Raw genomic sequence first — 24586 nt, 5'->3', positions numbered from 1 at the left:
GTCCAGATTACATCTGTTTGTAAGGAGACCAATAATTCCACTTCAACTTTGTAATGGTGTGCTGCAGATACCATAGATTCTTTTGTTATTTTGTTGATTTCATTAGTTACGATGTATATCTTCAAGTGTAATTATTACAATTTATATCCTTAAGGCTCTTTCCAACCCTCTGATAGAGTTTTGTTTTTCTCATGTTAAAGATTAGGCTTAATTAATACAGTTTGAATATTTAAAGTTAAATGTCATGATACTTGAATGATCGGCTTCTGTGGCCTGAAGTAATTAAAATAGATACCATACACTCAGCTGCTGTGATAAAATAGGTTTTTAATTTGCAGGATTCTTAGTTTTGTTTACTCATATCTAAAATTATAGATTTTTAGATGTACAATAAAGCTAGATTTACTAAAATATACATAATGTAAACAATGCAGTCTTACTTCTTATAAGTGTGCATAATGTGATTTGTGCACCACAATATTCTATTTCTCGTCATTTTGTACCTTCATTTATCACACTTAGGTTGTCCCTAACTTCAATGCCGACTATAGAAAAATAGATTTTGGCCAAAATACTCTAGAACTTATGTAGTATGCATATCCTAAGACAACTGTGGAGGTGTTGATAAGGTATTTATTTTCTTAAATGTCTATTCACAAGCATAATATACCCTAATTGTTTGAAAGTAAAGCATGGAGTTACATTTGCCAGAAGGCTACAATGTCATTTGTTTTCTTTAGTGTTCCTATTCATACATAGATTTTATATCTCATATTCCACACAGTAATGCTCAGTAAAATTAACACTTTTCACATAAATAACTACTCATAGGATATAAGAATTTATCATAAGTCTACTGACAAAAACCTCTATCGATACAAATAAGTGGTATTTATGATAGCACATTTATATATTTTTAATTGATATTTAGGAATGCTTAAATGCTTAGAAGACTTTAATTTATAAGCACACCCAATCTTGAAAATATTCTTATTAATGAGTGAACACAATGTGTACCACAGACAAATGGCTTAGTGTCTCATTTAGCAGAAGAATTCTTTTTTGTATGTAGACACTGTGAGCATTATTTTAATTTTGCCATTGAGTAAATCTAGTTCCTGAGGATTTATGAATCTCTCCAGGAAGAAACTAATTCAGGCAATCTCAACAGGATTTTCACATTTAGTTAAACCACAGGGATGTACAGTTACAATTAAGATAATGTATCACCATACACAAAGGGTTTTTGACCTTCATTAAATAAAAGTATCTTTTCCTTTTCAAATTTATAACCTTCACAATGATGTCACCATTGAACTGTTTAAAAGATTCCCACTTAGCAACTAAGGGTACAGTGAAAACAGAAAAGTTTAATCAATTCCAACTGTTTTATTGCAAAAAAGTAATAAATGTTAAACTTGGGTCAAAGGTTGAGTATCAAAAATTTAAACCTTCTCATATAACTATATGTGCAATAGTAACACCATGTTTAATACATTAATACTCCCTGGGTAAGATTAAAGATAAAATAGAAAAGGAAACAAAAGGGCAATACTAACAAAACTTAATTTTAAAGACTTTCATTAAGGAAAAGTATGCATGTGGTAGGATGGATAGGGGCCCAAAACAATCAATATCATAGTGAAGAGATATATTAGTGAACTTACATAAACCCTGTATAACCATGATGGGATGTTGTGCTTGAGTAGAAGCCAGAATTAAGAGTAAAAGAAAGTAATGGTTAACAGTTATTTCAAAATACAAGAGCAATCTTGGCTATGTATTGAGAAAATGTGTAAGATACTGCTTTGACTGTGGGGAGGGGTTGTGACCCATGAGATGTGGGAAGACTATGAAACCCTTTGACTTGGGAAAGCATTACTGTGCTGAGAACACTTCCCGTTCCCACATTTCCATGAAAGAACGTTCATAGAAGTGGACGAACAAACCAGCGAAATGGGAGACTTAGATAGAAAGTGCCAACTGGTTTATTAAGCACAGAAAGGTAGTATTCCCCAAATACCATTTAAAAATACATCAATACTAGTTTGATAGATCAAGGTTATAAGGGAAATGAGATTTTGATGTTTCTCACAAGGAAAATATTTTAAAAAAACTTCCTTATTGGGTCTCTGTGAGTTACATGTCATGTACGCCAGCCAGTCCCACTTATCTCTCCGTCCCTTTGTATCTGCCCTCTGCCTTTGTAACCTACCCTCAAAAAGGAAATAAATAAATAAATAAACAAACAGATTGTATAAAATGCATTTCATCATGGAAGCTGTAGTGTGTCACAGTGTATCCATACATTTTTATTTGGAAATGTTCATCTCAATGTGTCATTGGTCTTGTTCGAGGCCTCTGACTCTTACTACACTACCAATACTGGATCCTCGCTGGGACTTCTCTATGATATTTTGTGTTGCTTTGTGTCATGGAGATCCAGCAGCTTTGGACCTATGTGACCTTCCTATGCTCCAGCAGATCAAAACTGGCTTAGAGTATGGGGTGAGCCAACTCTACACTCTCGATCTAGACCTGGAGGGTGGCTGAGTTGTTCAGCCTTCCAGCTCTCCTACACTGTTGCTGTTAGACTACCCACTGCTGTGGTTGGCAAGACGTAGAGCCAGTTCTTTGGCTCTCATGAGCTCAGGGCTGACTCATGCCAATGGAGCCAGCTCTACTGCGTGCCCAGTCAAGGAGTAAGGCTCACCCTCCAGAGGGCACAGCCAGCGAGAAGTGGAGCCAGCTCTGCTCTCATGACCATATTGCCATCTCTTCTGGCTGCCTCGGATGGCGAATTCGAGAGGTCATGTTCCACACAGTGCAGTTGAGGGGCAGGGCCAGCTCTCTGGTAGTCACTCCCTCAGGTGTGGATCATTTGCTCCCCAGCCACCAAGGCCAGTTCTACTGTGCTGCCAAGCCTAGGGCCTGCTCTGCCAAGTGCTACAGCTGAGGTGAGAGATGGAGCAATCTCTCCTGAATGTGAAGGCAGTGAGGGGCAGGGCCAGCACTGCGCAACCCTTGGACATCAACATGGTCTCAGGTAGCAGCCTGTATCAGGGATGTCACATGGTAATATGATCCATGGCCATTGACACAGACCCTTGCTATGCAAGGAATACTTTTAAAAATATGCATCACAAACCGTTAAGGAAAATTTTCGTGAAATTTGACTACCATCATTTGTTCAATTGTCCATCCATTTTTTTTAAATTAAAAGACATATACCAAGAGAAGATGTTTATGACATATACAACCATTAAATATTTAATATACAGAATATATAAATATTCTCAGCAGGGAAAAGGACAACTCAATAAAGAAATGGGTGAGGAGTTAAATGAGTTCATGAGCACGGGAGCTGGAGCATGACAGGTTCTTAACTTTCATGGATGCAGAAGAATATTCTAAATTAAATGAGATTGCATTTTACTCCCATCATAAATCAAAAACAAAATTACATATCAGTGACCTTCCTGACAAAAGGGATAATACATCTTACATCGCTGCTGAGAGGCTAGACTGGAATTACTAGTCACATGCTGATACCCTGTGCTCAAACCTTTGCTAGTATGCAAGGATCACAAGGGGAGAAAGACAATGCTTCTGTTTGTTCCCTAATTCAGAGAATAGCCTGTTGCCATGGGAGACAGACTCCAGTACTCAGACTCAACACCATGTGCTTCCTCATCCCTTCATTGTCTGACCTGTCACTGTGTCTTGTTAGTATTTACTCCTGCATTGCAGCTATGCTAGATTACCACAGCATAGGCTCAGAAGCGTTTTCTTCCTTCCCTGCACCATGCCAGATCTGTGCTCTGCAACTTTTCCTATCACCGCCCTCAGAACCTGTGTTCCATCCCATTTTTGGAATCTGTACGGTTGAGGTATGCCACAGACCTACAGGGTGTGGTATGTCAGCTTGATTCAGTTGCGCAAGAAGAGTCTACTTGTGCCTCTCTTCAGAAGTGCTATAGAACTTCACAGTATTCTGATTTCAGGATTCTGTTTCCACAACCTCTTTGAGTGTTTGGATGCCAGTGCTATAATGAATGCCTACATGCCTTGTCTGACCCATCAACAAAACAACAAGTTATCTTTACTTTTTCTTAACTGTCTATGCAACCGACATCACTGTCATCAACTCCCTAACCTAAGTCACCAACACATCCATAGGCAATGTTAACACTGATCACCTCTCAGTGGGCCACTGGGCCATGCAGCAACAACTGTCATATTCTGACCAACCAACCAGTATTCGGGCCCCTGCAAGGAGAAACCTTTTATCTCTGGAAGCCACCTTGTAATGTTTGGGTAAAGTAATTGTAGTCTTGAACACAGATGTAATGAACAGACCCAAAGAATATGAAAAGCTGCGGCAAGACACCACAGTAAAATAGGATTTTCCAGTAACTGACCTCAAAGAAACAACTCTTGAACTGCCACAGTCATAAGCAATATAATGGAAAGGTAGATTTCATAACAGAGAGACAATTCTTGAAGCTGAAGAATTAAGTCGATCAAATAGAGTAAGCAATTTAGAGTTTTAACTGTAAATCTGATAGAGCAGAAGAAAAGTTGAAGCTGAAACTAATTCTTCTATGTGACTGGACCAAAAAGGAAACAAGAATTAAAAAGAGTGGGGACAGGTGATGGGCAGCAAGGACACCATTAAGCAGACAAATATTCACATTATGAGGCTCAGTAGGTAAAAGTGAAAGAGCAGGAATATCATTTATTTAATGAAATAACTAGAAAAGGACTCCCGAATATTAGGAGGAAGAAAGACAATTCAGGTCTACGGCATTCACAAGTAGGCCATTTCATTTTCTTATTTTACAGATGTATTGTTTGTAATTTTTATTTAATTGCTGAAATTGGGAGTATTTTGATATAATTAAATTACTAAACTTAGATAATTAATACATATTACCTCACATTGTTATCAGTATCTTATCCAAATTCATCATTTTCAAGACTATCTTACATCCTAAGTATGTGTCACAATGTTTCACAATGTATGTCTTCAATCTGTTGTTCCTCTGTGACTATAAATTTGTTTATTGCCCTTGTTTCTCTTAAACTTGCCCTTCCTAAACTGCCCAGTTCTCTGTATGAAGCATTACAGTGTGCACTAGTACATCATCAGCTGAATAAGTTTTAGTCATTTCCAGAATGCAGCTGATGTCTTCTTTATAGGCAAACAAGAATATTATACATACCATTTGGTATTGGGAATGTGTAAGAATATGGCATGTAGTAAACAGGCAAATAGCTTCCAGAAATTGTCAATTAATTTACATACCTATTTGCAGAATACGATTGTTCTAGTTTTCATGGCTTTATTGGAATATTATGTTTTGGTCAATTTAAAAAATGTATCACTTATTGTCTTGTGGAAACAGCATCTTATGTCCTCAATTTGCACCTCAAAATGTTAATGTCTTATTGTTAGAGGCCATTTGAAAACGTATGTCTGTCAAGTACTTATTTAAAAATATACAAAGTTTTTCAATGAGTATATGCAGGTATTTATGTACATATCTATCATTATCTATTACTGCTATAATCTGTATCTATCTAATCTGTTTATCTATTTATCATCTATTATCTGTTTGTTTATAGTCTCTCTATCTACCTGTTTATGTATTTATCTCTAACATGGATCTATATCTCTTTCTATACATCTCCATCTGTCTATGTATCTATATCTGTCTGGTATAGATTATCTATCATCCATCCATCTATTTATTTATTTTAGTTTGTAATTGAATTCTTATTTGAAACTTACGGTAAATTTTTATTCAACTATGTATATATATTTCATCAAACTTCCCTTTATTCTTAGTGCCTTCTTGCCCTATCCAAAGATTTTTCATCCAATTTAATGTCAGGAGATACTTTTCAATGTTATTTTCTTTAGAAACTTTATTTCACTTTCTAACTTAGAACTATAATCTGTAAAGACTTGAGTTTTGAGATGACACGAAAAGGACACATCCTATTCTTCTTGTTTTCAGTTAAAACATTTATTTCAATGATTATTCTTTGCTTTCAGCTCTATTTTATAAGTTCTGTTGCCTACTTCCCACTCCTTAGTTTGTCTTTTGACTCTTCTGGCCTATTGACTTACTAATCACCACTCTCACATTGTTGTCTTTATAGCTGGAGATAACAATGTAATGGTTATGCTTCAACTTCACCTTTCAAATTTGATGGGACTCTTCTTGGCCGATTTTATTTGTATTCAATTTTTAGTATAAACAGATGCATGCACACACACACACACACACACACACACACACACAAAGAGAGAGAGAGAGAGAGAGAGAGAGAGAGAGAGAGAGAGAGAGAGACAGAGAGAGACAGAGAGAGAGAAAGACAGAGAGGCAGAGAGACAGAAAAACAGAGAGAGGCAGAGAGAGGCATATACACACAGAATCACACAGAGACAGACAGAAAAGACAGAGAAAAACACATGAAAAAAGAGAAGTAAGAAAGATTTTCTTTTGAAAATGTATTTTCAATTCCTAATTCTAGTGGATCTATTCATTTTAAGATTAGTTTCACACATTAATGACTTCTGTTTTGCTGTAAAAATGTTGCACATTGTTTCCTAACTATATTTAAGAAACTTATTTCCATGTATAGCAATGGTAGTTTTTTTTGTATTTCTTCTTTGTTTATTCTGATATCACAGAAATATAACTTTTCTTCTAAATCACAAACATTATGACTGTCTTTTAAAGTTACTTGCTAGATTTAATAATTTTGTTGATATTTATTTGAATTTTTAACCATAGATCATGTGTCAAACGACCTTTACAATCTTGAAACAAATGAAAATATTCAATACATTATGCTTTCTAAACTTAGATGAATTCATTCTGCTTGACATTTGAAAAGTCAATCATAATTATTTATTAACATAAAAAAGAATGATGACCATCAAAAGTTAATGAAAAAATTAATAAACCACCAAATACCAGTATAGGGATAAAGTGTTATTAAATTAATGACTCTATAAATGAATACTAATTGTAAAACATTAATAATTTGAAGGTTACTAATATATTCCTCTTTTTCATCCTCCTCCTCATCTTCTTTAGATAAGGTCTCAAAGTTTTTCCTTGCTCATTTATAATTGATTGTATAGACTTGGCCTACCTCAAATTCACACAGATCTGCTTTCCTTGTATTGGCGTGAAAGAAATGTATCACCATGTATAGATGCCATTTGATCTTTGAATATCAGTTTATATCATGAGAACATTGATGCAAAGAACTTTTCATTCCTGTACATTGTCTGCTTCTACATGCACATCCTTCAACATCAACATCTCACCTCTCACTGGTCGATGCTTTGTAACTGACACAGAAGTCTCATAGTTACCATTATTAAGTAAATGTTTAGCCTTACACTTTCAATAAATAGTCTAAGCAGTTAAACAAACACATGATAACATTTGTCTACCACTATAGAGAGATTTTTTTCTTCCGTAAAACCCACGTACTTTATTTTAGTTTATGTCTCTAATAAAGGCGAATTTTTATTTTTAAGGTAATAAAAATAAAACCTTTAGCCTTCTTTTCTAAACAGTTATTGCTTTGGGATTCATAGATATGCTGACTTTATAGAAGGATCTGAAGGAAGTCTTTCTCTACTATTTAGAAAACTTAGGAAGTGACAATTTTATTTAAACAAGTGTTTTGAAATAATGACAAATGTACCTGTGCAGGCTTACTGTTTACTTGTTGTCTGCTAATGTTATATGTGCCTTTTAGCATGGTATTATTATTCGTCAAAGTTAGTTTAAAGCCTGTATCTGATAATCAGAATCATGAATTTTTGTCTATTTTCCTGACTTCTTTCTGTCATATGTGTTTGGTTCTGTGATACTTTCTCTAGTAAAATGAAAAGTAGTTCAGTCATATTTGAGAATCTAAATTGTGATACCCCTAGAAAAGAATCATTATTTGGCAGCCAACTATCCTAAGGAGAGACATTTCTATCCAATTGGACATTAAATGGTTGGAAGTTGAACTAACGTCTTGTGGAGGATGACTTTTTTTTCACTCTAGCTTTCTTTCTTTTATTTTTTTATTGGATATTTTTATTAACATTTCAAATGTTATTCCCTTTCCTGGTTTCCCAGACATAAGCTCCCTTATCCCATCCACCTCCCCTTCTTCTATAAGGGTGTTCCCCTCCCCATCAAGCCACCCTTCTCCTAGCCCTCACATCCCCCTACACTGGGGAGTCAGACCTTGACAGGACCAAGGGCTTCCCTTTTCCATTGGTGCCCAACAAGGCTATTTTCTGCTACATATGCAGTTGGAGCCATGGGTCAGTCCGTGTATAGTCTTTGGGTAGTGGTTTAGTCCCTGGGAGCTCTGGTTGGCTGACATTGTTTTTCTTAAGGGGTTGCAAGCCCCTTCAGCTCTTTCAATCCTTTCTCTAATTTCTCCAAGGGGGTCTTATTCTCAGTTCAATGGTTTGCTGCTAGCATTCACCTCTGTATTTGACATGCTCTGGCTGTGTCTCTCAGACATCTATATCCGTTTCCTGTCAGCATGCACTTCTTAGCCAATCATATCTAGGCTTAGTGACTATATATATATCATGTGTAGGGCAGACTCCGAATGGCCATTCCTTCAGTTGTTGCTCCAAAATCTGCCTCCATATAACCTCATGAATACTTTTGTTCCCCCTATTAAGAAGGAGCAAGGCATCTGCACTTTGCTCATCCTTCTCTTTGAGCTTCATGTGGTCTGTGGATTGTATCTTGGTTAATTTGAGCTTTGGGGCTAATATCCTGTTATCAGTGAGTGAGTATCATGTGTGTTTTTCTGTGGTTGTGTTACCTCACTCAGGATGCTATTTTCTAGTTCAACCATTTGCCTATGAATTTCATGAAGTCTTTGATTTTAATAGCTGAGTAGTACTCCATTGTGTAGATGTACCACATTTTCTGTGTCCATTCCTCTGTTGAAGGGCATCTGGGTTCTTTCCAGCTTCTGGCTATTAGAAATAAGGCTGCTATGATCATAGTGGAGCATGTGTCTTTGTTGTATGTTGGAGCATCTTTTGGGTATATACCCAGTAGTGGTATAGCTGGGTCCTCAGGTAGTGGAATATCCAATTTTCTAAGGAACCTCCATACTGATTTCCAGAGTGGTTGTAACAGTTTGCAATCCCACCAACAATGGAGGAGTGTTCCTCTTTCTCCACATCCTCACCAGCATCTGTTGTCACCTGAGTTTTTGATCTTAGCCATCTGACTGGTGTGAGGTAGAATCTCAAGGATGTTTTGGTTTGCATTTCCCTGATGACTAAGGATGATAAGCATTTCTTTAGGTGCTTCTCAGCCATTTGATATTCCTCACCTGAGAATTCTATTTTTAGTTCTTTACCCCACTTTTAATAGGGTTATTTCGCTCTCTGGAGTCTAACTTCTTGAGTTCTTTGTATATTTTGGATATTAGCCCTCTACCAGATGTAGGATTGGTAAAGATCTTTTTTCAATCTGTTGGTTGCCGTTTTGTCCTAATGACAGGGTCCTTTGCCTTACAGAAGTTTTGCAGTTTTATTAGGTCACATTTGTCAATTCTTGATCTTAGAGCATAAACCATTGGTGTTTTGTTCAGGAAATTTCTCCCAGTGCCCATGTGTTTGAGGCTCTTCCCCACATTTTCTTCTATTAGTTTGAGTGTATCTGGTTTGATGTAGAGGACCTTGATCCACTTGGACTTAAGCCTTTTACATGGTGATAAAAATGGATCGATTTGCATTCTTCATGTTGACCTCCAGTTGAACCAGCACCATTTGTTGAAAATGCTGTTTTTTCCCATTGGATGGTTTTAGCTCCTTTGTCAAAGATCAAGTGACCATAGGTGTGTGGATTCATTTCTGGGTCTTTAATTCTATTCCACTGATCTACCAGCCTGTCTCTGTGTTTTTTTTATCACTATTGCTCTGTAATACTGCTTGAGGTCAGGGATGGTGATTCCCCCAAAAGTACTAGGTAATATTCTGTCAGGAGCTCAAGATGGACTTGCAGATATATTCCCACATCCTTTTCTACTATTTGTTCGAATGTATAAATTCCTTTTCTTATATCAGTGTAATGTTTGAAAGCATAGGAAAATTCTTATCCTGTGAGCACAGTTTTCTTACAGTTCCTGAGCTTTTAAAATCTATTTCCCAGCAATATTCAAGTGTCCTCCATTACATCCTTCTTACTATTTAGCCTCTTTGGTCTGTGAATTGTCACATGATTATCCTGTAATTGATGGCAATGTCTACTTAACTGTGAGTACATACCATACATGTTAATTTGGGTCTGGGTTACTTCACACAGGATGATTTTCTAGGTCCATCCATTTCATGATGTTCTTGTTTTTAGTAGTAAGTAGTATTCTATTGTATGAATGTACATATTTTCTTTATTCATTCTTAGGTTGACAAACATCTAAGTTGTTCCTAGTTTCTAGCTATTATGATTAAAGGTGCCGTGCAAATGTCCTTGGTGGAGCACCTTTTGGGTATATGTCCCCTGAGTGTTTGATCTCAGCCATTCTGATGGGTATAAGACAGAGTGTCAGAGTCTGTGTGATTAACATTTTCCCGATGACTAAGGATGTTGACCATGTCTTTAAGTAATCCTCAGACATTAAAAATTTTTCTGTCAAGAATTCTGTTTAGCTCTGTACCCCATTTTTAATTGGGTTATTTTTTTTATTGAACTCTTGAGTTCTGTATATTATTTGGATATCAGTACTCTGTAAGATGTAGTTTTGATGAAGATGTTTTCCCATTCTATAGGCTGCTGTTTTGTCTTATTGGTGGTATCCATTGCCTTACAGAAACTTTTCAATTTCACGGAGTCCCATTTATTAACTTTGGTATTAGTGCCTAAGCTGGTAGTGTTCTTTTTGGGAGTTGTCTCCTGAACCGGTGCATTCAAGACTATCACCTACTTCTATCAGAGTTAGCATATCCAGTTTTATGTTGAGGTCTTTACTCTACTTGGACTTGTGTTTTGTGCAGAGTGATAGATATGGGTCTATTTGCATTATTCTACATGCCGACATCCAGTTAGACCAGCACCATTTGTTTAAGATGCATTCTTTTTTCCCAATTTGTCTAGTTTTGGCTTCCTTGTCAATAATCAAGTGTCTATAGGTGTTTGACTTTACTTCTGGGTCCTTGATTCAATTCCATTGATCAAATGGCCTGTGTTTATGCCAACTCCATGGGGTTTTTATTTCTATTGCTCTGTAGTACAGCTTGAAATCAGGGATGGTGATACCACCAGAAGTCCTTTTATTGTACAGAATTGCTTTCACTGTCCTGGGTCTTTTGTTTTTCCATATGAAGTTGAGGCTTGTGTTTTCAAGTCTGTAAAGAATTGTGTTGGAAGTTTGATAGGTATTACACATTGCTCTTTGACTATGTCTATTGGTGAATGGGGCTTCTCTGGGATGACCTAGAAACCTAGGACAATGGAAATTCTTACGAAACTATGATGGTGACCCTAGCTAAGAATCCTAGAAATAGGGGATATGGAACATGAAACCACCACGTCTTGTAAGTAGGTTAAGACTTAAAAATGGAGGCATGGGAACACCAGCCTAGACTCCAAAATTAGACCCACAATTTGCCCTACATACAAGATGAGGAGGGATAAAGTTGGAGCACAAATTGAGGGAATGTCCAACCAAAGACTCATTCCACTTGGGACCAATGCCATGAGACAGAGCCCACCCCTGTCATTATTAGTGATATTGTGCTACACTTGCAGAGAGGAGCCTAGTATAATTGCCATCTGAGTGGCTTCACAAAGCAGCTAAAGAAAACAGATACAGAGACCCACGGCCAAACATTAGGTTGAGCTCAGGGAATCTTATGAAAGAGAAGGAAGAGGGATTTAAGGAGCCAGAGGGGTCAAGGGTACCACCTGAAAACTCACAGAATCAACTAACCTGGCTCACAGGGGCTCATAGAGATTGAACTACTCACCAGAGAATATGTATAGAATGTAACTAGGCCCTATACACCTATGAACATATATTCAACTTGGCTATCATGTGGGACCATTTAGAGAAGGAGCAGGTGCTGTCTCTGACTCTGTTGCCTATCTTTGTATTCTTTACACTGAACTGGGATGCCTTGTGTAGACTCAATAGGAGATGAATCTAGTCCTACTACAACTTGATAGGCCAATGAGGTTGATATCCTTGGGAGGTTCCCCTTATTTAAGAAGAAAGGGAAGAAGAGGTAGGGAGAGGAGAGGTATGAGGATAAGTTGCAATTGGGATGTGAAATGAATATATTAATTAATTTTAAAAAGTTTCAGCAAAGAAAACAGTGAGGTAATAAATGGCTTATACTTTGTAGCCTGCCTCCCTTTTTCCTTTTCCATTTCTAAAGTCTCAAATGTTCATTGCTCTTTACTGGTGGATCCAAAAGATATTAGATTTTTTTATTTTTATTTATTTATTTTAAGGCTGCTTTTCTGGTTATATTTCAGAGAAATTGTTACACCAAATGGTAGTTGTTCATTGGCAGAATTTACAAAAACATGTGTGATATTTACACAGGAGACTGTGTATTCTAAACGCAAATTCTAATGTTAAACAGAGGGAAGGGGAAACAGATAATAACCTGAGAGTTCAACTCATAAAATAATGGTGATCTGGCATATAGAATAGACGTTGAGGAGACATCCCTGAGATGTTCTATTTAGTATCTGTTGACACAAACTAAGAACAGCTTTGCTTGTTTGGTAGTTGATAGACCTTGAAAGAAAGATTCCCTTTTTTCTTTGCACCTACTGGCTGTTTACTCTCTATTTCAAACAAAATGTTTTTGGCAACTTGCCTTCTTTCTTTGCTATGGTTCAAAGATCAGGCTCAGGACCTCATTTACACTAGGCATGCTCTGAACCATGGAAAGTAACTCATGTGTAAGATAACTTTAAATTATAGGTTTTCCTGAGACAAGATCTTTTGATACCTCCCAGATTGGCGAGGAATTTAATCTGCAGCCCAACCTGACCTACTTTCAGTCTCTCTCCAACTCTCAATTATGGGCAATGTAGGCAGGTGCCAAAACACTCAAAAAAAGTTTACAGATTTGTTTAAGATATTCTTTTAAATGTTTCATAGTTAGAAAAAAAATTGGAAATCATCTAGCAGTATCTTTCACTAAAAGAAAATGGGAGCTAAATAATATTTGATTGACTATAATATTTAAAATTATTTCATTAATCATTTTATTTTGAAGGCTTTTTTGGTGTTTTCAATTTTTGGTTTTATTTTTTAAATTTCACTTATTTTACATATGAGTGATTTCCCTCAGATATGCATGTGTACTACCCACTTCTGGTGCCCATGGAGGAGGTTAGCAGAAGGTATCCAGTTTCCTACAACTGTAGATTCAGAGGTTATGAACCACCCCATGTGTTCTAGGGATTGAACCCAGGTCTTAGCAAGACTGTACCATCACTCTAGGCCCACATTTTTATTTTACACAAGCAGAGGGAGACAATTGCTACAGAAAGTAGCTCTGGAAAAATCTTAACACATTGGTTCTGACTATGTTTAAGTTCCTAAATCTTTAGCGGTCTTACTATTTTGCTTATGGTAAATGGTACAATCATTTGAATAATCATAAGGAAGTCTGGAGGCTCTGGAAATGTGGCTCTGTGGTAAAGAGAAGCATCTTCCACCTACAAATCCTAGCTCACAAGAGCTTGGAACTCCAGCCTAGGGCATCTGTCACCCTTTTGTTTTTTGTCTAATCCACCATCCAGTATCCCATCCCACTTTGCTTGTTAATGCTCACATGAAGATCTTCCCTACAAGCAGCCACAACATAAAGACAATGTAATAAAATTATACTATCAAACAATATGCTACTTAACAATGTACAGTGCTATAATTAGCACTCCTCAGATAATTAGCCACAAGATAACCACCCAGGGCCAATATGTGTTTCATTATTACTATTAATTAACATAGTTTATCTTCTGCTAGTAAAGACAAGCATTTAAGTAGACTAAATTAAAAGCAGGAATATGTCCGCACTCTCAATATTCAGGAAGAAAATGCAGAGGGATCATGAATTCAAATCCAATCCTGGAGTCATGGTGGTTTCTGCATTTGGACCACTTTGCCTTTGAAGAAATCTTTGGTTCGATAAATGAAAAGACGTGGTTTTCATATGCATAAAAGCACTTCCTTTTGGCTGATTTATAGGGAAGTGAGCCTGCACATGCAGATGGGACTCCTTCACGTGTAGACATCATTTATCATTATTCATTTGTGCTTTGTTGATCAACGTGCCTTTTCCATCATGTATCTCCATCTAAAAATTCCTTCTTGAAGTTTTACTATTTGTCTTCCTATGAAGGCTAAGCTACAGATTTGGGGTCAAGATTAGCCGTAACTGTAAAGGAAGATCACATACATGAACATTATATTTATTTAGTCACATGATTTTTTATTAGATATATTCCTTTACTTACATTTCAAATGTTATTTCCTTTCCCAGTTTCCTGTCCACAAACTCCCCTCCCCTCCTCCTCCCCCGTATGAATATTCCCCTCCATCCATCTCCCTTACTGCCCCCCATATTCCCCTGCCCTGGGGGGTCCAACCTTAGCAGGACCAAGGGCTTCCCCTTCCACTGGTGCCTCAACAAGGCTGTTCTCTGCTACATATGCAGTTGGAGTCCTAAGTCAGTCCATGTATAGTCTTTCGGTAGTAGTAACCTGATTTTTAACTAAGTCCGTATCATTTGGTTCAATCACCAATTTCCCCCTTTCCCACTTTTCTTCTAAGATTTCAGTCATATCTTTGGCTTTTTTCTTTCTTTTTTTTATTTTCAATAGTTAGCTCTTTGGTTAATATTCAGTATTTTGATATTAAACCTTCTTTAAATATTTTCATATTTCCTCCAGTGTCTTTTCACAGTAAAGTTTCTCCAGCCCCTAAACTCTGTCTTCTTCATTATAGACAAACCGCTAAGATATCTGCCCTGTTTATTTTATTTTACCTTCTTTTCCACCAACATTTTAATTCTATTTGGTCTTTCATGCTTTTTACCTTATATTTTCTCTTGAACCTTTTTCTTGTTTCTCTCGCTGTGTAATCTCAATATTCTCCTGACCTGCCTTAGTTCTCAGAATAGCCTTGCCCCAGAATTTCTATTCTTTTTCCTCTATCTCATACCCAACTCTGCTGTCCCTGCTTGGAGCCCAGGGTTATGAATTGATAGCTGGTCTAAATACTTTCAAGTCTTTATTACACATGAAAGGTTCCATAAAATAACCATTGAAAATTTTCTCCTCATATCACTGTTCCTTCAACAATTCCTGTGCTCCAAAAACCCAGTGTTCTTTTCCTTAATTATAAGAGTCATATTCACACTTTTCGCTCATACTAACTTGCATACCTCACCATTTTTGCGAACCTAGAAATCCAATAAATCTGTATGGGCTTCAGATTCATAAAGAATGTTCACAAACAGGAATAAGTGTATTGCGGGAGATGTGTGCTTATAGCAAACGGAAGCAGAATGTGGCTGGGTCCCAGAGTCAGAGTTATTTCAAACTGTAAGATCTATGTGATCAATATAGAGAGAAGGAGGGTACTGTCAGCGGCAGACTGCATTGTTCAAGATGATCAGGCAGATGTTTGTTTGCTGAATGTTTTTCCTTTGACGGTAACGAATTAACTGCGCATCCACACATTCCGTCTTCTGACAGAGGCCATGAGGGCAATGACCATGAAAGAAAAACAGCCTTTCTTTCAATGAATCACTAGCAGGGTCACAATAGGTCCGTTTTTCTATTTTATTCTTTCTACTCTGGGGCAGGTTCCTCTGTCAGTGATGTTAATTCTCCTTCATCCTTCAGTAACCCAGGCTCTTTGTGATAAAAGTCTGTTTGGCCCTAAAGGCATGCTATGACAATGATTCTTCCTCCTCCTCCTCCTCCCCTCCCCCCTCCTCTTCCTCCATCATCCTCTTCTTCTCCTTCTCCGACCCTTCTTTTTCTTAATTTATCCAAAGTTCATACATTTTTTTAATTTTATTTAATCTTTCTTTTATACCCCAGATTTTATTCCCCTCCTGGTCCACACTCTGATTATTCCCCATCTCATACCTCCTCCCCACCTCCCTGTCTCCACCAGGATGTCCGAAAACCCAGTCCCCATACCACCACCTTTAAAGTCCCAGGGACCTCCAGTCTTTTGAGGATGAAGTGAATCTTCTCTGAATGAACTCAGACCTGAGAGTCCTCTGCTGTATATGTGTTGAGGGCCTAATATCAGCTGCTGTATGCTGCCTGGTTGGTGGTTCAGTGTCTGAGAGATCTTGGGAGTCCAGGTTAATTGAGTCTGCTGGTCCTTCTACAGGGTTACCCTCCTTCTCAGCTTCTTCCAGGTTTTCCCTAATTCAACCACAGGAGTCAGCAGCTTCTGTCCATTGGTTGGATGCAAATATCTGCATCTGATTCTTTCAGTTGCTTGTTGGATCTTTTGGAGGGCAGTCATGGTAGTTTTCTTTTTGTAAGCGCTCCATAGCTTCAGTAACAGTGTCAGGCCTTGGGGTCTCCTCTTGTGCTGGATCCCACTTTGGGCCTGTCCCTGGACCTCCTTTTCCTCAGGCTCCTCTCCATTTCAATCCCTGCAGTTCTTTCAGACAGGAACAATTTTGGGTCAGAGTTTTTACAGTGAGATGGCAACCCCATCCTTGAATGATGCCCTGTCTTTCTACTGGAAATGGACACTACAAGTTCCTTCTCCCCATTGTAGGGCATTTCATCCAATGTCTCTCTTTTTGAGTCCTGAGAGTCTCTCACCTTCCAGGTCTCTGGAACATTCTCCTACCTCTCATGGTTGCCTGTTTCCATTCTTCCTGCTGACCCTCAGGACTTCAGTCCTTTCCCCCCACCCAATACCAGATCATGTTCCCCTCCTCCCCATTCCCTTTTCTACCATGGCCCTCCCCAAAAGGATATTAGCCAAAAAACAAAAAAACAAACAAACAAACCCAAGATACAGTTCACAGAACTCAAAGAGGTCAACAAACTGAAGGGCCCAAGTGAGGATACCTCAGTCCCACTTGGGAGGGAGTAGAAATCAATCACAAATGGACAACACTTCTTTATTAGCCATTTTTCATCTGTTGTTTCTCATAATAGAGAAACTATGTTCTTGAAAGGATATTACTCTCTCCTAAAGGAATACATGTATGTGATCAAATTTTCTGCCTTAATGGGTATGTGTGAGCATCTTTATGGGTTCATCTGTTACAAAAATAAAGAAAGGAAATTGGAAATTAAAACTAGCAAGGTTAATGTCAAGGGGAAAGGCTTGATCATCAGGGGAATGTGACAGGTATAACACAAAGTCAACTCAATTGCCCATCTCAGAGCTGAGCATCTATGTATAGTTCTGAATTCTGCTTTTGAAGTACCTCAGTGCTGCAAACTGTATGAGGTTATATTTGAGTACATGCAAGTCATTTCTTTCACTCTCCTGCAACATAATATTCTTTAGAAAGGGACGTTTTCCATGATATAACTGATACGGTTAGATTCTAACAACAGTTTTTAACATAAATGAAACTATTTAACTTCAGGAAATACTTTGAACTCACTGTCTCTCTTATATTCAGGTTCAAGACACTGTTTGTGGCTGGGGAAAGATGTGATGTGGAGACCCTAGAGTGGTCCAAAAAAGTCTTCCGCGTTCCTGTCCTAGACCACTGGTGGCAAACAGGTAAGTGTTTTATAAACCATTCATGACAGCTACTCAAGGCCTCCAGGGCAACTTTGCTGTGTGGACTCGAGGAGGCTCTTAGTTATGCCAGACAGGACCCACAGTTCTGGTTTTAGTAGAAATAAGCACTTTCATGTCACACTTTCACACTGTCTGTGTTAGTCACAGAGGTGAGACCACTCTTTTAGCCACTATACACAGGTCTGGGGGGCATCTTGATTATCTCGGCTTTGCTTCTTTTACACAGTGAGCTGCTACATCTCAGCTTGCCTTTCCTCAGATCACCAGCATCCCCAGGGCTTTTGAGTTGTGACAGCAGCGGCAGGATCTGACCTGCTAAGACTTAACCATTACCTCCTAGCTGTGCTCTGTGCTCTCTAATTCACTCAGCCCATTGCCTCCATGGCGTTTGTTAGAGCACCACCCCCGTCACAGGGAGCTCTGTCATCTGTGGCTCATCAAAGTCTAACTTTTCTTGTGTGGCTCTCACAGTGGACTCATTAAATTTTTTCCAAAACAGTTATAATATATGGGTGTCATTCATGTACAAGTTTGGCTATGATATATTTTCCTCACACAAAGTGGTCCTTGGGTCCCAAATTTTATATTAGGTAGATAAAATACAAGCTTTGGAAAAACATAACTGGAAAAATAATATCTTTCCTCTTTACTTTTTCTTTCTGATTTTGCATGGATGGCTTGAGTACGTGTGCAAGTAACTCAGTGATCTGGAATCAAATTTCCTCTTCATATTTTGCATATTTTTTTGTTTAGCCTTCTAAAAACAGTTGGCTAGTGGCCTCGTCTGTTATGTTCACTAAGCCATGTGATTTGAAGAAAACAATAGATGTAATGCCAACAGTATTTCAGTTCTCCTAATATCTTAAATAGAATATCTAGATTGTAAACAAATGCTGTAGTTGCATGGAGAAAATTGCTACTGCCCTTCACAGTAGGTTAAACTTGGATATGAACATTTCTTTTTTATTATTATTATTAACTTGAGTATTTCTTATATACATTTCGAGTGTTATTCCCTTTCCCGGTTTCCGGGCAAACATTCCCCTTCCCCCTCCCCTTCTTTATGGGTGTTCCCCTCCCAACCCTCCACACATTGCTGCCCTACCCCCAACAGTCTAGTTCACTGGGGGTTCAGTCTTAGCAGGACCCAGGGCTTCCCCTTCCACTGGTGCTCTTACTAGGATATTCATTGCTACCTAGGAGGTCAGAGTCCAGCGTCAGTCCATGTATAGTCTTTAGGTAGTGGCTTAGTCCCTGGAAGCTCTGGTTGCTTGGCATTATTGTACATATGGGGTCTCGAGCCCCTTCAAGCTCTTCCAGTTCTTTCACTGATTCCTTCAACGGGGGACCTATTCTCAGTTCAGTGGTATGCTGCTGGCATTCGTCCCTGTATTTGATGTATTCTGGCTGTGTCTCTCAGGAGTGATCTACATCTGGCTCCTGTCAGTCTGCACTTCTTTGTTTCATCCATCTTGTCTAATTGGGTGGCTGTATATGTATGGGCCACATGTGGGGCAGGCTCTGAATGGGTGTTCCTTCAGTCTCTGTTTTAATCTTTGCCTCTCTATTCCCTGCCAAGGGTATTCTTCTTCCCCTTTTAAAGAAGGAGTGAAGCATTCACATTTTGATCATCCGTCTTGAGTTTCATTTGTTCTAGGGATCTAGGGTAATTCAAGCATTTGGGCTAATAGCCACTTATCAATGAGTGCATACCATGTATGTCTTTCTGTGATTGGGTTAGCTCACTCAGGATGATATTTACCAATTCCAACCATTTGCCTATGAATTTCATAAAGTCATTGTTTTTGATAGCTGAGTAATATTCCATTGTGTAGATGTACCACATTTTCTATATCCATTCCTCTGTTGAAGGGCATCTGGGTTCTTTCCAGCTTCTGGCTGTTATAAATAAGGCTGCGATGAACATAGTAGAGCACGTGTCTTTTTTATATGTTGGGGCATCTTTTGGGTATATGCCCAAGAGAGGTATAGCTAGATCCTCAGGCAGTTCAATGTCCAATTTTCAGAGGAACCTCCAGACTGATTTCCAGAATGGTTTTACCAGTCTGCAACCCCAACAACAATGGAGGAGTGTTCCTCTTTCTCCGCATCCTCGCCAGCATCTGCTGTCACCTGAGTTTTTGATCTTAGCCATTCACACTGGTGTGAGGTGAAATCTCAGGGTTGTTTTGATTTGCATTTCCCTTATGACTAAAGATGTTGAACATTTCTTTAGGTGTTTCTCAGCCATTCGGCATTCCTCAGCTGTGAATTCTTTGTTTAGCTCTGAACCCCATTTTTAATAGGGTTATTTGTCTCCCTGCGGTCTAACTTCTTGAGTTCTTTGTATATTTTGGATATAAGGCCTCTATCTGTTGTAGGATTGGTAAAGATCTTTTCCCAATCTGTTGGTTGCCGTTTTGTCCTAACCACAGTGTCCTTTGCCTTACAGAAGCTTTGCAGTTTTATGAGATCCCATTTGTCGATACTTGATCTTAGAGCGTAAGCCATTGGTGTTTTGTTCAGGAAATTTTTGCCAGTGCCCATGTGTTCCAGATGCTTCCCTAGTTTTTCTTCTATTAGTTTGAGTGTGTCTGGTTTGATGTGGAGGTCCTTGATCCACTTGGACTTAAGCTTTGTACAGGGTGATAAGCATGGATCGATCTGCATTCTTCTACATGTTGACCTCCAGTTGAACCAGCACCATTTGCTGAAAATGCTATCTTGTTTCCATTGGATGGTTTTGGATCCTTTGTCAAAAATCAAGTGACCATAGGTGTGTGGGTTCATTTCTGGGTCTTCAATTCTATTCCATTGGTCTATCTGTCTGTCTCTGTACCAATACCATGCAGTTTTTATCACTATTGCTCTGTAATACGGCTTGAGTTCAGGGATAGTGATTCCCCCTGAAATCCTTTTATTGTTGAGGATAGTTTTAGCTATCCTGGGTTTTTTGTTATTCCAGATGAATTTGCAAATTGTTCTGTCTAACTCTTTGAAGAATTGGATTGGTATTTTGATGGGGATTGCATTGAATCTGTAGATCGCTTTTGGTAAAATGGCCATTTTTACTATATTAACCCTGCCAATCCATGAGCATGGGAGATCTTTCCATTTTCTGAGGACTTCTTCAATTTCATTCCTCAGTGTCTTGAAGTTCTTATTGTACAAATCTGTTTTTTTTACTTGCTTGGTTAAAGTCACACCGAGGTACTTTATATTATTTGGGTCTATTATGAAGGGTGTCGTTTCCCTAATTTCTTTCTCGGCTTGTTTCTCTTTTGTGTAGAGGAAGGCTACTGATTTATTTGAGTTAATTTTATACCCAGCCACTTTGCTGAAGTTGTTTATCAGCTTTAGTAGTTCTCTGGTGGAACTTTTGGGATCACTTAAATATACTATCATATCACCTGCAAATAGTGATATTTTGACCTCTTCTTTTCCGATCTGTATCCCCTTGATCTCCTTTTGTTGTCTGATTGCTCTGGCTAGAACTTCAAGAACTATATTGAATAAGTAGGGAGAGAGTGGGCAGCCTTGTCTAGTCCCTGATTTTAGTGGGATTGCTTCAAGTTTCTCTCCATTTAGTTTAATGTTAGCAACCGGTTTGCTGTATATGGCTTTTACTATGTTTAGCTTTGGGCCTTGAATTCCTATTCTTTCCAGGACTTTTATCATGAAGGGGTGTTGAATTTTGTCAAATGCTTTCTCAGCATCTAATGAAATGATCATGTGGTTCTGTTCTTTCAGTTTGCTTACATAATGGATCACGTTGATGGTTTTCCGTATATTAAACCATCCCTGCATGCCTGGGATGAAGCCTACTTGATCATGGTGGATGATTGTTTTGATGTGCTCTTGGATTCGGTCTGCCAGAATTTTACTGAGTATTTTTGCGTCGATATTCATAAGGGAAATTGGTCTGAAGTTCTCTTTCTTTGTTGTGTCTTTGTGTGGTTTAGGTATAAGTGTAATTGTGGCTTCATAGAAGGAATTCGGTAGTGCTCCATCTGTTTCAATTTTGTGGAATAGTTTGGATAATATTGGTATGAGGGCTTCTATGAAGGTCTGATAGAATTCTGCATTAACCCGTCTGGGCCTGGGCTCTTTTTGGTTGGGAGACCTTTAATGACTGCTTCTATTTCCTTAGGAGTTATGGAGTTGTTTAACTGGTTTATCTGTTCCTAATTTAACTTCAGTACCTGGCATCTGTCTAGGAAATTGTCCATTTCCTGCAGATTTTCAAGTTTTGTTCAATATGGGCTTTTATACTAAGATCTGATGATTTTTTGAATTTCCTCTGAATCTGTAGTTATGTCTCCCTTTTCATTTCTGATTTTGTTAATTTGGACGCACTCTCTCTGTCCTCTCATTAGTCTGGCTAAGGGTTTATCTATCTTGTTGATTTTCTCAAAGAACCAACTTTTGGTTCTGTTGATTCTTTCTATGGTCCTTTTTGTTTCTCCTTGGTTGATTTCAGCTCTGAGTTTGATTATTTCCTGCCTTCTACTCCTCCTGGGTGTATTTGCTTCTTTTTGTTCTAGAGCTTTTAGGTGTGCTGTCAAGCTGCTGACATATGCTCTTTCCTGTTTCTTTCTGCAGGCACTCAGCGCTATGAGTTTTCCTCTTAGCACAGCTTTCATTGTGTCCCATAAGTTTGTGTATGTTGTACCTTCATTTTCATTAAATTCTAAAAAGTTTTTAATTTCTTTCTTTATTTCTTCCTTGACCAGGTTATCATTGAGTAGAGCATTGTTCAATTTCCACGTATATGTGGGCATTCTTCCCTTATTGTTATTGAAGACCAGTTTTAGGCCGTGGTGGTCCGATAGCACGCATGGGATTATTTCTATCTTTCTGTACCTGTTGAGGCCCGTTTTTTGACCAATTATATGGTCAATTTTGGAGAAAGTACCATGAGGAGCTGAGAAGAAAGTATATCATTTTGCTTTAGGATAGAATGTTCTATAAATATCCGTTAAGTCCATTTGTGTCATGACTTCTCTTAGTCTGTCGACATCACTGTTTAATTTCTGTTTTCATGATCTGTCCATTGATGAGAGTGGGGTGTTGAAATCTCCCACTATTATTGTGTGAGGTGCAATGTGTGTTTTGAGCTTTAGTAAGGTTTCTTTTACGTATGTAGGTGCCCTTGTATTTGGGGCATAGATATTTAGGATTGAGAGTTCATCTTGGTGGATTTTTCCTTTGATGAATATGAAGTGTCCTTCCTTATCTTTTTTGATGACTTTTAGTTGAAAATTGATTTTATTTGATATTAGAATGGCTACTCCAGCTTGCTTCTTCTGACCATTTGCTTGGAAAGTTGTTTTCCAGCCTTTCACTCTGAGGTAGTGTCTGTCTTTGTCTCTGAGGTGTGTTTCCTGTAGGCAGCAGAATGCAGGGTCCTCGTGTATTCAGTTTGTTAATCTATGTCTTTTTATTGGGGAGTTGAGGCCATTGATGTTGAGAGATATTAAGGAATAGTGATTATTGCTTCCCGTTATATTCATATTTGGATGTGAGGTTATGTTTGTGTGCTTTCATTCTCTTTGTTTTGTTGCCAAGATGATTAGTTTCTTGCTTCTTCTAGGGCATAGCTTGCCTCCTTATGTTGGGCTTTACCATTTATTATCCTTTGTAGTGCTGGATTTGTAGAAAGATATTGTGTAAATTTGGTTTTGTCATGGAATATCTTGGTTTCTCCATCTATGTTAATTGAGAGTTTTGCAGGATACAGTAACCTGGGCTGGCATTTGTGTTCTCTTAGGGTCTGTATGACATCAGTCCAGGATCTTCTGGCCTTCATAGTTTCTGGCGAGAAGTCTGGTGTGATTCTGATAGGTCTGCCTTTATATGTTACTTGACCTTTTTCCCTTACTGCTTTTAATATTCTTTCTTTATTTTGTGCGTTTGGTGTTTTGACAATTATATGACGGGAGGTGTTTCTTTTCTGGTCCAATCTATTTGGAGTTCTGTAGGCTTCTTGTATGTCTATGGGTATCTCTTTTTTTAGGTTAGGGAAGTTTTCTTCTATGATTTTGTTGAAGATATTTACTGGTCCTTTGAGCTGGGAGTCTTCACTCTCTTCTATACCTATTATCCTTAGGTTTGATCTTCTCATTGAGTCCTGGATTTCCTGTATGTTTTGGACCAGTAGCTTTTTCCGATTTACATTATCTTTGACAGTTGAGTCAATGATTTCTATGGAATCTTCTGCTCCTGAGATTCTCTCTTCCATCTCTTGTATTCTGTTGGTGAGCTTGTATCTACAGCTCCTTCTCTCTTCTTTTGGTTTTCTATATGCAGGGTTGTTTCCATGTGTTCTTTCTTGATTGCTTCTATTTCCATTTTTAATTCCTTCAACTGTTTGATTGTGTTTTCCTGGAATTCTTTCAGGGATTTTTGTGTCTCCTCTCTATGGGCTTCTACTTGTTTATTTATGTTTTCCTGGAATTCTTTCAGGCATTTTTGCGATTCCTCTCTGTAGGCTTCTACTTGTTTATTAATGTTTTCCTGTGTTTCTCTAAGGGAATTCTTCACGTCTTTCTTGAAGTCCTCCAGCGTCATGATCAAATATGATTTTGAAACTAGATCTTGCTTTTCTGGTGTGTTTGGATATTCCATGTTTGTTTTGATAGGAGAATTGGGCTCCGATGGTGCCATGTAGTCTTGGTTTCTGTTGCTTGGGTTCCTGCGCTTGCCTCTCGCCATCCGATTATCTCTAGTGTTACTTTGTTCTGCTATTTCTGACAGTGGCTAGACTGTC

The 24586-nt window shown here is 38.2% G+C and overlaps 1 protein-coding gene across 5 annotated transcripts in view; it reads left to right on the top strand.

Moving 5' to 3' along the window:
- The window catches only part of Acss3 (acyl-CoA synthetase short-chain family member 3), a 208983-nt gene that overhangs the window by 122382 nt on the left and 62015 nt on the right, over positions 1-24586 (top strand). For all 5 annotated transcript variants that reach the window (NM_001414941.1, XM_039079107.2, XM_006241303.5 and 2 more), the window contains exon 9: positions 17693-17796. In NM_001414941.1, coding sequence (NP_001401870.1) covers positions 17693-17796 — 104 coding nt within the window. The remainder of the gene's footprint in view (positions 1-17692; positions 17797-24586) is intronic.

This window comes from Rattus norvegicus, chromosome 7, assembly GCF_036323735.1.
Source record: "Rattus norvegicus strain BN/NHsdMcwi chromosome 7, GRCr8, whole genome shotgun sequence".
Taxonomy (NCBI): domain Eukaryota; kingdom Metazoa; phylum Chordata; class Mammalia; order Rodentia; family Muridae; genus Rattus; species Rattus norvegicus.
Note: the sequence above shows the minus strand (reverse complement) of the source record. Positions and strands in the feature narration are given on the sequence as shown.